Source organism: Varroa jacobsoni, unplaced genomic scaffold, assembly GCF_002532875.2.
Source record: "Varroa jacobsoni isolate VJ856 unplaced genomic scaffold, vjacob_1.0 scaffold_676, whole genome shotgun sequence".
Lineage (NCBI taxonomy): Eukaryota > Metazoa > Arthropoda > Arachnida > Mesostigmata > Varroidae > Varroa > Varroa jacobsoni.
In genome coordinates this window covers 1-13,063 of record NW_019213578.1, presented here as the reverse complement: position 1 = coordinate 13,063, position 13,063 = coordinate 1, and the positions used below count along the sequence as shown (strand labels likewise).

Here is a 13,063-nt window from a genome sequence, read left to right as displayed (position 1 = left end):
GAATAAAAACGGCTGATTATAGTAAGTATAATATTTACAACGCATTTATTTGGTCACATCGATACAATATTTTAACTGTTTCGCTACTTGGAGCGCAGAGCGGCCAACCCTCATTACGCCTAAGGCATTAGTGGCCGTTGTGGAAAAAATCAGCGCTTAGAAGATTCAGGATTTAAAGAGATTGAAGTGATACCGATATCTGGAATCATTTAAACTCGAAGTCAAACTGCCGTGGATATAATTCTGATACACATTAATCAGCTGCCAAAACCGGGCCGTAAATCACATATGTTCGTAGTATCGCTGTCAAGAACGATAAAATTATAATGAGTAGGTTTATATGACTTCTGACTTTTCGTCTTTTAAAATTCTTTATCTATGAATTCAAGACGTTCAGGATAAAAGAGTTTTTTTTACTCTACCAAAGCGTTGGTTGGCCAAGTTTTTGTTAGAAGTCGTAGATACATAGCACATTTAATCCACAACAAAAATCGAATATTATAATTTTGTGTCGTTAGTTTGAAGGTTTCGCATGAAAAGAAATCGCCTATAGCTACGTCTTCAAACTGTCATACATTCGTTTTTAGCCAAATAGTATTTTATAAGCCTCCCGTGTGTTCGGAAGCGTGACTATCAGAAACCGTCACGAACTTAGCGTGGAACACAAACTTGTCTTCTGTTGTAAGTAGATTTGTTCCTCAGGTGACTTCTTCTTCTTTAAATTATTTCAGTATTTCCACCGTTGTGTGAAATCTAGGATTTTATTCAACTTACGGGTGGGAATTTCGTAAGTCCATAATGGACTCAGTTCTGTTGGTGTCAGATAAGCTGAGTCTGTTCACGAGAGCTTCGGATGGCCGTTTTAATCAGGTAATAATTAGCTAGAGGAACCCAGCCAATTGATTCGATTATAATATAGATATGGTAAATTTAGTCTATTTTTCATCTACATTCCTATTGCAATACTTCTTTGACGCTAGATTGTTCTTTCCGTTACTTCTGCTAGGTTTCCACAATCCGGCCTCGCGACCCGGCGCAGCTGAAAGATGTTCAGCTATCACCAGATGGTCGCCAGTTGATGGCAATCAGTTCGAATCCAGATCACGGAATTTGTTTCGCTTGTCTCACCAAAATTCAAGACCGATGGCTTTATTATGACTACTTCCCTTCTGAGGTAAACACATGTTTCTGCTTGAAGGGGCATTTACTGATTTGTAGAGCGAGGTGTTTATCTAATTGAGAGTTGTTATATCCGGGTTCACTCGCTATTTGTATCCAGTTATATGTATGCCATCACGAAAATTCCGATAGCATTGCAGACGACCAAGATCGCTAATTGTTAAACTGAAATGAATATGGTAAATAAATGTAATACCATTTGTTTTTCAGTTCCGTGTGACCTGTGGAGTATTTTCACCTACTCGAAATCACATAGTATATTTTGGTACAGCAACAGGAGGTATTATTGAATTTGATCTCAAGGTTAAAGGCTTCAACATTCTTACCAAGGTATGGTCCATCTCAAAATTGGCACTAATGGGAACTTAGATTGAATCAGCTGTTGCGGAAGCAATATCAGTCGGAAAGTCAAATTTATGGTACTAATTGTTTCATCGATACAATTTCGAGAGCCACTACAATTATGCCCAGCTTTTTCACTTCACTTAGAATTTATTAGGTTTTTGCTGGGATAACACGAGGTAGAGGTAACGTTTAGCGAACTAAGTTGCCATATTGCATTTACTATACCATAACCCAGGCATTAATTTTTCTAGATCTATATTCTATGGTATTATGTTTGAACCTTAGTCTCAATATATTTAGATTACGTTCTTAGGGCCGCAATGAGGTCGGTCCTCCGGCAACTTCGATTGACGTCAATGCCATGGGCAGTCACGTGGCGGTTGCAATCGGAGGTTCCCTTCTTGTGCATAGCATAAGAAATAAGGTCGACACAGTTATCGAATACGATGCTTCAAAGGTAATTTGAGTTTTCAATTCTTTTAAAATCTTACATGGGGTTATATATTACGCATGCAGAGTTACGCAAATATTCTCCCAGGCGATCTTGGCCTCATGCTTGGATTTAAGTGAGTTCCTCATTTTCTTTAATTCCAGAATGCGCAAGTTCTTCTACGATTTCATCCGACACAGCAATTTTGCCTTGGCATTTTTTCATCAGCCGAAGGCGCAGCTGTCCTTGAATTCTCGACAGGCACCATACAGGTAGTCCGGCCCTTCTCTTTATTTAATATACATAACTGGAAGAGAGTTTTCACATTGAGGGATCAAGCTGAATTCATGTCTAGTAGTAATACCCGCGAATCCTTAGTTTTTAAAATGGAGCGTACTTACTTGTTTGGATTGGATAATTGTTAAATTTTAGCCGCCACCATCTTCAGTCCGTTGGCGAGCGCCACCTGGCGAAGAGCACATCTGTGAACCGTTAACATTGCTTTGGGCCGGAACCTCAGGTCTAATAACCGTTGCTGTAGATCGAAGGGTTGTTCAGTATTCAGCCAAAGGGTAGGAAACTCTTTTCAGATGAAGTGTTAGCACCTATACATAACGTGCTTTGAGTAAAATACAATAAAGAGCTTATAAATAAGCTCTTTATTGTATTTTACTTATCGGTTTGAGGTAGGAAAAACGGTCTTAAATTTTATGTATTGTATGAAAACGACTGTTTTTTTTTTAACAAATATAAACAATGCGAGGTTGAAATGACACTGCACTTATCACAAAAGAATATTCGGAAAAGGGATATTTTATGAACGCCCGAAAGACGCGTATAAACGTAGCATAACACTCTTTTTTTAATAAGTTAAATTTCACTCTTCTCTAATCGTATTATTGTGTACATTTTTGTTGAAGCAGGTGTGGTCAACTCTACCGACATGATAAACGCGTCACGAGTGCAGGAATATTACGCGAAGGTGCTGAGCTTCTACTAGGCTTAGCCGACGGACTTGCTTGTCTAGATATTCGCCGACGACAACTGTTATGGACCAAAGATACTATATTTTCGAGGCCGGTCGAAATGATAAGTCGAGCCAAACACCATGTGCGCAATGTTTTATATCTATAATATTTCACGTACAGGTTTTTTCACCATTTTGATAACACTGCTTGATCGTTTCTTCGTCTTAGTAATTGGCCTGTCTATCGTAGCATACGGTAAGAACAAAGTTTTTGTTTTCAGCTGCCGGTATCTAGGGAATCATCAGGAGTTGAGTGCATGTATCCGCAATTGGAACCCTATAATCTAGAAACACGATCTAAAAGTGTGAGCGGTATGTAAGCTTGAAAATATTTAAAGAATAAATTCCAATAATTGACCCACGCCGTTTTTATTCAGGGAACCTGAAATTGTAGCTGTTTCATGTGCATTATTTAAAATATAATCCCCCTTCAGCAGAGATTTAGAACACCTCTCAGCTAGTCTGAATGTCCGATGTATGAAGACATTTCCCTAATTCGCATGGTTATTGAGTTACTGCTTTCCGCATAGCCAGTGGACCGAATCCAATCGCATAATTAGCCGAGAACGTTTTCGAAAACATTTTAGGGCATTGTGGTTGCACACACTAGTCCAGTTTTTTTTTAATTCCTTCACAATACAATTGAGATGGCCTTGGATTTATTCACTTTTAGTAGTAAATTTAACGAAAGAAAAATGTGATTTGTTAAAGCTGAGACGATAAAACCTGAAACAAAGTGCCGCTTTTTACATTTTTTTAATGGTAATTGGGACACACAGCGAGAACGGGACTTGCTCTCAAAGTCGATGACGTTGCGCAATGTGTTATCTCACCAGTACGAGGGGACGAGGTTCGTATCGGCCAGATAAAACTAGGTAAGAAAGTAGAAATATTATAACTTCTAATGCAGTTGTCGTGGTTTTTGTCGATTTAGGCGTTTTAATCACTTATACCGATTAAGTGAGATATCAACCGTAACGCTCAATACTAATGCCAAAACCGAAATAGAAAATTCGTATCGTTAGTTTTGTTTTTTCACTATTGGTGTTGTCTTATTTAATTAAAGACAGCACCATCTTCTAATGGGGCTTTCAGATGATCAGAGGAAAAGCTCGTTAAGCACCCTAATTTCTCCACCACGAGGCTATACTGGGGGGTCGAGGAAACAGTTAGCCCGTGCAGTCGAGGGCGCAGTTGCCGAAGGTTAGCGATCTTGCCGTGTTAAGGGCCATACACTCATTTATATCCGACCAAAAGAACACCTAGAGGCCTAATTAGTAATTCATAATAGGTCATGTTTTCCTTTGGAAACATGGCATACCTATTATGTAATTGGCTTAAAAACTGTAAACACATTTTTTCCATTTGATACTAAACGAAGAGGCTGATTCAGACATCTTAGAATGTGGTCAATAGTTCTAGTTTCTGGCGGATATGTTATATTGCAGATGTAAAGATCACCGAATTTTATCAAATCATTTTTGTAAGAATTGTTTTTAAAAGATCTGAGCGCTTTCGATGACAACGTTCAGATACCATATAGCGCTGCATTTGTGTTTATGGCTTAGCTTTCATTCTTCTCAGAATTCACTTATTTTCACGGATTCCGTCGCTTTCGATATACACACATATTATCCTTTTGGATATTTATTAATAAATTTTCTATTGGCCCTTCAGACGTGCTTAGAACGAACTCACTAAGTGCTTGGATTTCTCCACCGCGGGACTGTGTAGATCTGAAAAAGCTTTCATCCCAAACTACGGATTTCACCGAATTTAGAGACAGTAAGCAAAAATTACTCCGTAATAATTCTCCGTCATAAACAAGCTAATAATTATTATATAGAAATACACCGTCAAACTACCCAGCTGATTTTCGGTCTTACTGGATTGTCTTGTGTTTAAAACAGAAATATATGTACAGTACCTTGTTCGGCTCTGGTATGACGTCCTTAATTTTTATTCAGCTAAACTAGTAACCGTATTGGAAACTGAGTCTGCTACACCATTATCGGTATCGTCGCGACGACAATATGTGGCGTGGTGTTTGATGCAGGCTGCACTGAAGATAAGGACAAGCTTACCATGACTTAAAACTTTGGCAAGACGAACATGTAAAATTATTATGTAATCACATATGTATCTCTATTTTTGTCTTTATATTTTCTAAGAGATGCAGACTTCGGAGAACAATCACGTCTTGCAGTCAACAATCATAAGCGGTATGTCAATAGCATTTTTTACGTGACGCCCTCACAGTTGAAAGCTGTACTTGATGACATTAAATATATAATAGAACTGTGGATATAAACAAAGGAGAAAAATGAAGACTCAGATAAACAAGAAAGTGACCTTTTCAGCTAACGAGGTATAAGGAAGCTAGCGATTTAAATAGTTTCCGAATGTTGAAAACACCATAGACTCCCTTCAGACAAAAAAGTGAAATAATAATTAGCAATTGTTTGACTGACTTAAGTTAGATATATCTTTTATATCAAGAATGAAAGGTTAGCATTAAACTTTATCTTTTCAATAGGCATATTAACAGTAGTTTTCTGTTTCGATTATTACTTATATTCTATAGACTAAATGTAGTAAAAAAGTAAGACAACTTTGTCTTACTTTCATTCTATGAACATAAATTGTAGAGATTTACTGTGAATTAAATTAAAAAAATAGTCAAAAAAAGAAGATAAGTTTTGCGCCACGTAATCGGCTGCTGAAATTTTTTTTATTTATTTATTTGCTTATTGACGCTGGCTTACCAGATTATGACAGGTTTCACAAGGATCTTATCGACATTGGATTGGACAGTTCTTCGCCTACAAAAAGTGAACGTCCGCCATTATCACTTAAGCAAATGATGGGAACGGGTAAGTTGTCCAGTCAATGATTCGATTAATATATATGCGGCATTTCGTCATTGTTGTGCATTACTTGAATAATAGTATTTAAAGAAAAAACAAACCTAAAAAAAGATTAAAAAAAATTACACCACTCACGCTTTGGCCGGGCGAAACCATCCAACAATATAGTAGTTACTCTAATTGCGTTGCTGGCCAAACCAGGTTAAGAAATAAAAATGGTTTAAACACATCGCAAAATAGCACTTTGTCAGCTGTTTTGGACATTATGTATGATACTAAGGTGGACATCACTTTTATTTATTTAATGGTAGCGATTTCCTTACGTCATTCAGACGATTGGATTGGTGCTGCAGCGTTGGTATTGAGGAAGTCGCTATTAAATATCTTCCACGCGTATCGAAATTTTCTTATTAGCAGCCTTGTACAGGTTTTCCCTCACAATAGTTAATTCGCACTTCCACCAGTCTCTATGGCAGAAATTTAGATTTAGGGTATTTCTTCTTTATTACATAATTCAAGACTGATTTAGTACATCATCATCACCATCACTGACTAAGAAAGCACTTCCTTCTTATCAGGTGTACAGAGTAAGGCGCCAGTCAGTGTCTCCAGGGCGAAAAACATCTTTTGTAACGTCGATGCGTCACGTTCCTTATCAAAGAACGACTCTGACGGGTACGCATTACTATTCCATATCTCCTTTTTCGTACCAGTTATTGATGAACCATTATTTCATTTGTCTTTTTAAATGTTCAAGACGTATTGGTTGCCTTCTTGAAAACACGGATGAAGTTGCTTGAATATTCGCTGTCAGCTTTTCATGCTGTCTACGTCAGCAGAAAACGGTATTCCTTGTTTGCTCCTTTCAGTCAGATTAAATTTTAATTTTATTGCGATATTTACTTTCAATTAAGGTGCACTACTAATATTACTATAATTTATACAGTTCTTTGGCGGCCTCAATTGTACAGCAGAACAAGCTTTTACAGCGTTTAGTCGAGAGCTCTGAAAGACTTGAGAATACCATGGAGAAGGTCCTCGAGGAGGTGCGGTATCAAGGTTGTACAACACGAAACCTCGTCGAGCACAGCCTAAACCTTGACAAGGCTTACCATCGAGAAACGACGGTAAGGTTAGAAGAAAGAAAATTTTGGCTTAACTTTCTAGGAGCCTGTAAGAACCTCCACAACCACACTTAAACTTTTTTAAGTACGAGGTGTATGGTATACAAGAAGACCTCGCTGGGATTTTGGACTCGCTTTGGGTTCTGCATTTAGGATTTTGAAATATTTTGCAAGCGTCGTTTCTAGGCTATGTTTATATACGAATATTCAGATTACACGAGTCTCTCAAGGTGTATTTTTAGCACAGCATAGTCTGTTTAATGCTAAAATAATTACGGTCCCCTATGTTCGCAAGAAAAATTAGCAATTTTAATGTAGCCTAAGTGAACGAATTCCCTAAGAATGGGAGTCGCAGTGTAATCGAGCAGGAATATCTCTATTCTTCTTAATCATTGTTTCTGTTTTTTTTTTTAATAAAATGGAATATAAAAATTAAAATACTTACCTCAAGAAATCTACGTGATGTTTAGGGAATTCTCACTATGATGTATGACGCTCAACAGGACCAGTGGCTGGACGTCGTAAACGAAGCGAAAGCCTACGTTGGCCAAAAGCCAGCTTACATGTAATATACTTGATCAGTATATAGTCGGCTCCGTTATGCATGAAGGCTTTGGCAGTGCAAACCGACAATTTTTGTCTATATACAATTTTTTTTTTTGATTTTTTATTGCAGCATCTGTTAGCACAAATAAAATCAAACAAACCAAATCAAGGGAGAAGTAATTTTTTATATATATATACTGATTTGTACACGTAAATAATCTCGAAGTGATAAGCTTATAATGCAGTTTTTTTTTAGCACAGCTTTGTCTTCTCTGGAACTTAAATTGAAAAATATTAAGGTTGAATTTTTAGTTTTTAAATCTCATAGGTCTTTCGAAGCTCCCCAAATAGCCACCGGTTTGCAAATAATCTCTTTAAAACGTCAAAATGCTTAGAATCAAAAGAACGCGAGCTTGTGCATTAGCTGTAAAAATTTCTGGTCCTGAGTACGGCGCTTGTAGGTTTTAGAACTCAAAGAAAAGAAACCTTTTAGTTTTCGATTATTGTAACTAGTGCCACATTCAGTTCAATGAAAATTCCATTAAAAAATTTCGAAATGTATAGAACGCCTGCCTGTGGTTTAACAGTACGTTATTAGTTTTCTAAGGCAGAAAATTTGATTTTCGATTTTCTCAGAGCATTTTTGTATTCTGAAGTTAGAAATCCTGAAGGCACGCACAGATCAAACTCTGTGCTGAATTTTCAGTGTTGCCAATTATAAAAATTTCCACAACCTCTAGGTAACTGATTTTTGGGATTACCTTTTTAAACCCTCAAGTAATTCTCAATTAGAAATTCCTTAGTGCTTCAGATAAAACATTCTCAACAATCACATTAAAGTATTTATATTAATATAAGTATATTAAAATATATAACTAGCAATGTTAGGAAATTGGTTTAGCCTTTTCTTCTTTCCTACAAAGCTGTGTTAATATTTCGTGTTCTTCCTTTCAGTTAAAGTGTAAGACGCGAAGTACAATATACGCTACTTTATTATACTAGGTTATATTGAACAGATGCACTCAGTATGTACATATTTTTTGAAATATTACCGAAAACATGACCATCTTTGATTTTTAGTGTCGTGCTTATAGAACATAACAATAGTTTATTTATCTTAGAAAAGGAAAGCAAATGACAGGGTGCACAGGTCTTTTTCGTGAAAAGGACTTTCAATCGCACCTAATTATATCTCGACGCATACACAACATTTGAAAACTTGACTATCGTGGTAACTTTTAGCTATTTGGGAAATAAATTTTTAGAGAAAAAATAAACTATTAGGTAACACCTTCGACTAACCTCATATTCGCAGTGCGTACTAAGAGAAAGATATGCAAATAAATAATAATACGATAGTACGATCTGCCTCGTATGCTGTCATTAACTTTTATGGCTTGGGTAAACTTTACAAAGTCGATATCGTCGTCACTTACTAGATCAGGAATCAACGTCCGAGCCGATCAAGCTGCCTCCATAGATGACGCCTGTGATACGTTCTTTTGCATGAAATGCTATTAAATGAGCATAATGGGCTGGTGCTGGCAGCGACAGAGAACGCGTGCATCGCGTATAAGTGCGGCATACCAGATATTGAAGCATATAGATTCCATTCGGTGTATTGTCAGCATCATCATGAACCGCGTGATTGTTAGTTGGCTTCGAGGTACCCAGAATTCCCCGATGTGAGCATGAATAGGAATCAAACATGCTTGAGTAGACGATCTTGTTGTCGATCACGATTCCGGGAGGGATGTTTTGGGTTTTTCTGATACCGCCCTCGGGTCTCCAAAGCATGAATCGTACATGGTGGTGCTTCTGAATAACGATGAACACTATTGATGGCCGGAAGTTAGTCTCAAATTCAGTGCATGCCGAGCGCCATTCCGCGAACTTGTAGAAATGAACGGCGTTAAACATGTCCTGAGATATGCTGTCACGGTAGATTACTACCTAACTTGGAACGCACTTATCGCGCAAGTGAAAGACCCGTAGGCATTTGAGAAACATGGATGTACTGGACCTAGGTTTGCGAATTCTGATTTGGTACTTGCTTTCAGAGCTGTTGTTGAGATCTCTTGAGAGGATTTAAATAGCACTTTTTACAAGACCAATAGTCATTTCTACGTGGGCCGAATGCGGAATATAGCCTCTACGATTGAACTTCGTTCTTCGAGATCACTATCCGCTAATTCTCGATTCCTCTTTCACTTGACCTGCATCTTTGTTGAATAGTGTTATGGGTTGATGAAAGGGAACGACAGGTCGCATCGCATCAGTTAGCCTCAGTCTCCCTAATTCTCCAAAAGAACATGTTACCGCGCGGAAGCTAGTAGTCCTCCGCACTTGTACTAAGCTCGATCTTAGACCATCGGCTCCAGCGAAATCGCCTAGTGACAATCTTTCAAGCCGGTCTGATCTCTTAAAACATCCTTTCCCTTCAAGAATAATTTTCCGCTACTTACGCTTCTGCCAGCTAATTTTCGCATATCAGTCTTACATAACCTTTAAGGTTTGTCATCCGCATCTCTGTAAGGGGACGTCTGAGTGGATCGAGGGCACGATAGTGGGACCTGGTCTGTTTCGCAGTATCTGGCACTTTATCTAGGCAGCAAGTATATCAGCGACTCCGTTTTATTAAACTTGTCCTAATAAGCTTAGAATATTCCATGACCAGTAAGAAGCTGAGCTATATGAACATCAGGTCGCCTCCTGGTGTCTCAATGCATTTACTGATTGATGGTATAAGATTTTGTACAATGGCACTCGGCGCAGCTTTTCGTATGGATCTCCGCTTGGCTTGCCATTTATGTTAGATTTGCTCTGGCTCCACACTTTCCGACTTTGTCGGATCGTCCCACCGACGTTATTCTTCTTTGGTTCTTAGGTTTGGAAGTGTCGACGCAACAAGTATCACAGCTGCCATAGGTGGCTATCGGTGCGATTACCACGCGACATCCGGCTACGGTTTAATTTGCTGGCCACATCTCAGAAGTCTCGTTGAAATTGCGGGAGAAACACGTAGGTCTAGGCCAGTTGGCCATCCCCAGTTCGATCAAATCGTCGAGTTATTGCTTTATCTCCTTAATAATTTTTTTGAGAGCTACAGTGACATGAACACATGCGACCAACCACGAAGAACCATGCGAATTGAAGGTGCTCTAGTTATTACTTCCGCGTCAATTCAAGTAATAAGGCATATATCGGTTCTAGGTTTAGATATATTTACGGTTCATACTTGATCTACTATTGCGTGCAGTGTTAGTATAAAATCTAAATTGTTATATATTTATTATGTATATATATTGGTATAAAATCTAAGCTTACGATATGTAAACCAGCGATTTAAAAATATACTCAAAGAAAAAATGATTAACTAAAGATTAAATTGTAGAAATGATGCAACCCTAGTAAAAGAGAGGCATAAATATTCCTAATATATGTAAAGGGAAAGTAGATTCAGAAACTTTTTTTTCTTTCTGAGTTGTCGCGCACCTCTTGATTTGAGTATAGATAATCGGGAACTTTTTTGACCCCTCTATGACCTTTAGCGTGCACAATGTAAAAGGGGCCAAAATAACAGCATCATGTATAAACCCTCTACATAAAATAGAAGGTAGCTGAACCCGTACATATACGTCAAGCTATACAAAGCCGCCAAGGTATTCAAGTTATATTCTTTATTCGTTTGGCTCCTCTGCCACTAACAAGACTTAGCTCTCTTGGAATATGTCTAAAACGTATATTTGTAAAATTTATGGCATACAAATGGAGTGCTACACCATCTAGTAAATCTTGCCTAGTATAAAAGTACAAGTATAGGCTGAAAGTGTAAGGATCTAAAGAGCACGTAAACTTGATTATGTACTTTGTAATAAAGTCCAACAGATTCTAGTTCAAAAGTTAAATAGAATCCTATAGAATATTACTGTTCATAATGTCTTTGCTCAGGGCTCCGCTTGTTGGGCTCACTATTGCGATAAATAAGAATTTCTGTTAAATTAAATAGAAGCGATTTATGTTGTATTATGTAACTGACTCAAATAATTTTGTACTGCTTAGTTAGAATTCAGTATTTTAACTGTATCAACATAATAAATTCTTAATTTATCCACCTGGTCCAAGAGGGTTGACGTTGATGCCAACGTACGTGAATGGTCTGCATGACCCATGGTCGAGGGCCCACGGTTCAGTTGTTAATATTACCGAGCTCTGTATCCATTTTCAGCAGGAGATTCCACATGAACGTCCCGTTGAATTTACGTCCATCATTCACGTTCATGTCGTTAACGTATTGCGTCCGCATGTACAGGTACGACGTCTCAGCAGCTGCATTAATCAATCCATAGTTCGAGTGACAATTGAGCATAACGAGGATGATCTGTATTTCAAATACTTTATTTTTGATGTTTTCAAGAACCGTCTGTGGCGTCGCCCGATTTCTATATGAATGGGTTAATATAGCGACAGAATTAACATTCCGAGCTTTTCGCCCTCTTGTTGAAATTGCAGAACCACAGTCTTGAACGTTACCTAGCATGGCAATAGCCCAGTTTGTAATCGTAGCAGGTATCAAAGACATTGCTTCAAGTGTGCAGGCACCAATAAAAGGCTTAGCATTACGGTTCCTTTAGTATTTTAGGAGCTGAAGCTCTAGAACTCTAGCCTCGACCTGAACCAGGATGGTATTAATCTTCATCTTGAACTCATTACAATAGTTTGCCGCACTGATTTGAACTTGATGCGAGGTATCTATGAGACGCCAAAAGCGGTGAAGCAGAGCTATCGCTGTTTTCATAATGATAATCGTCGTCTGTAATTCAAATAGATCCCGCCGATAATACTGGTCCGAAGCATTTTCACAACATTTAATAAGTAGAATCGTGTCTTTTTCCCCACCAAGATACAAAGCAGTAACGGAAATTTAAGCTTCATTTGGTATTTATCTTCCGTATATTTTGGTGCCGAGGTCTACTCACTGTGAAAATTTTTTGGTCGGCGCTTTTTTGCGGAAGATTTTCGATCTGATACTGTCGCTGACTGTCAGGATTTAAGATTTCTCAGGCAAACTTGAAAGGGCCTGTGATAAAGAACGCAGTTACCGCAGACCAAAGGCTTCAAAACGTCGAGGCCGAACCAAAGATGTTTACCGTCCCTAGGACTGCAATTACCGTCCCCATAGAAGCCAGTGATACATAAATTGGCATCAAAAATTCATTATCATGAGAAGATGCCTCAAATATATACAGACATATTACATCACACTGTCCGTTTGCTACATAGTATGAGATTAGACCGTTAACTTGTTTGTTGAGATTTATATATCATTCTGCATACAGCTCCAATCTATACTGAGTCGGTCTGTTTTATGTGTTTATTTGTGAATAGACGAAATGATGGATCATCAAATAGCAATAGATGCAGCACAGAATTATAGCAATGGGATAATAGAAACGGCCTGTGTTTACAAATAAGACTTATTATGCGGTTTGCAATTGGATAAATTTAGCGCTAATATAATTTATAAATTAGATGACGTTAAAAG

At 37.9% G+C, this 13,063-nt stretch overlaps 1 protein-coding gene and 1 pseudogene across 3 annotated transcripts in view; one reads left to right on the top strand and one right to left on the bottom strand.

Moving 5' to 3' along the window:
* The window catches only part of LOC111262578 (uncharacterized), a 7,981-nt gene extending 294 nt beyond the window's left edge, over positions 1-7,687 (top strand). Inside the window, exons 2-17 of one of the 3 annotated variants that reach the window (XM_022836924.2) lie at positions 732-870; positions 1,007-1,174; positions 1,390-1,509; positions 1,838-1,981; positions 2,119-2,226; positions 2,387-2,526; positions 2,878-3,064; positions 3,203-3,293; positions 3,761-3,856; positions 4,077-4,184; positions 4,659-4,766; positions 5,153-5,203; positions 5,750-5,854; positions 6,427-6,523; positions 6,795-6,975; positions 7,443-7,687. In XM_022836924.2, coding sequence (XP_022692659.1) covers positions 799-870; positions 1,007-1,174; positions 1,390-1,509; positions 1,838-1,981; positions 2,119-2,226; positions 2,387-2,526; positions 2,878-3,064; positions 3,203-3,293; positions 3,761-3,856; positions 4,077-4,184; positions 4,659-4,766; positions 5,153-5,203; positions 5,750-5,854; positions 6,427-6,523; positions 6,795-6,975; positions 7,443-7,541 — 1,875 coding nt within the window. In that variant the 5' untranslated portion in view covers positions 732-798 and the 3' untranslated portion in view covers positions 7,542-7,687. The remainder of the gene's footprint in view (positions 1-731; positions 871-1,006; positions 1,175-1,389; positions 1,510-1,837; positions 1,982-2,118; positions 2,227-2,386; positions 2,527-2,877; positions 3,065-3,202; positions 3,294-3,760; positions 3,857-4,076; positions 4,185-4,658; positions 4,767-5,152; positions 5,204-5,749; positions 5,855-6,426; positions 6,524-6,794; positions 6,976-7,442) is intronic. The other 2 variants (XM_086969213.1, XM_022836925.2) reach the window with 2 other exon arrangements.
* Positions 7,688-8,958: 1,271 nt separating this feature from the next.
* Positions 8,959-9,438, bottom strand: LOC111262579 (protein argonaute-2 pseudogene; annotated as a pseudogene).
* Positions 9,439-13,063: the final 3,625 nt, after the last annotated feature.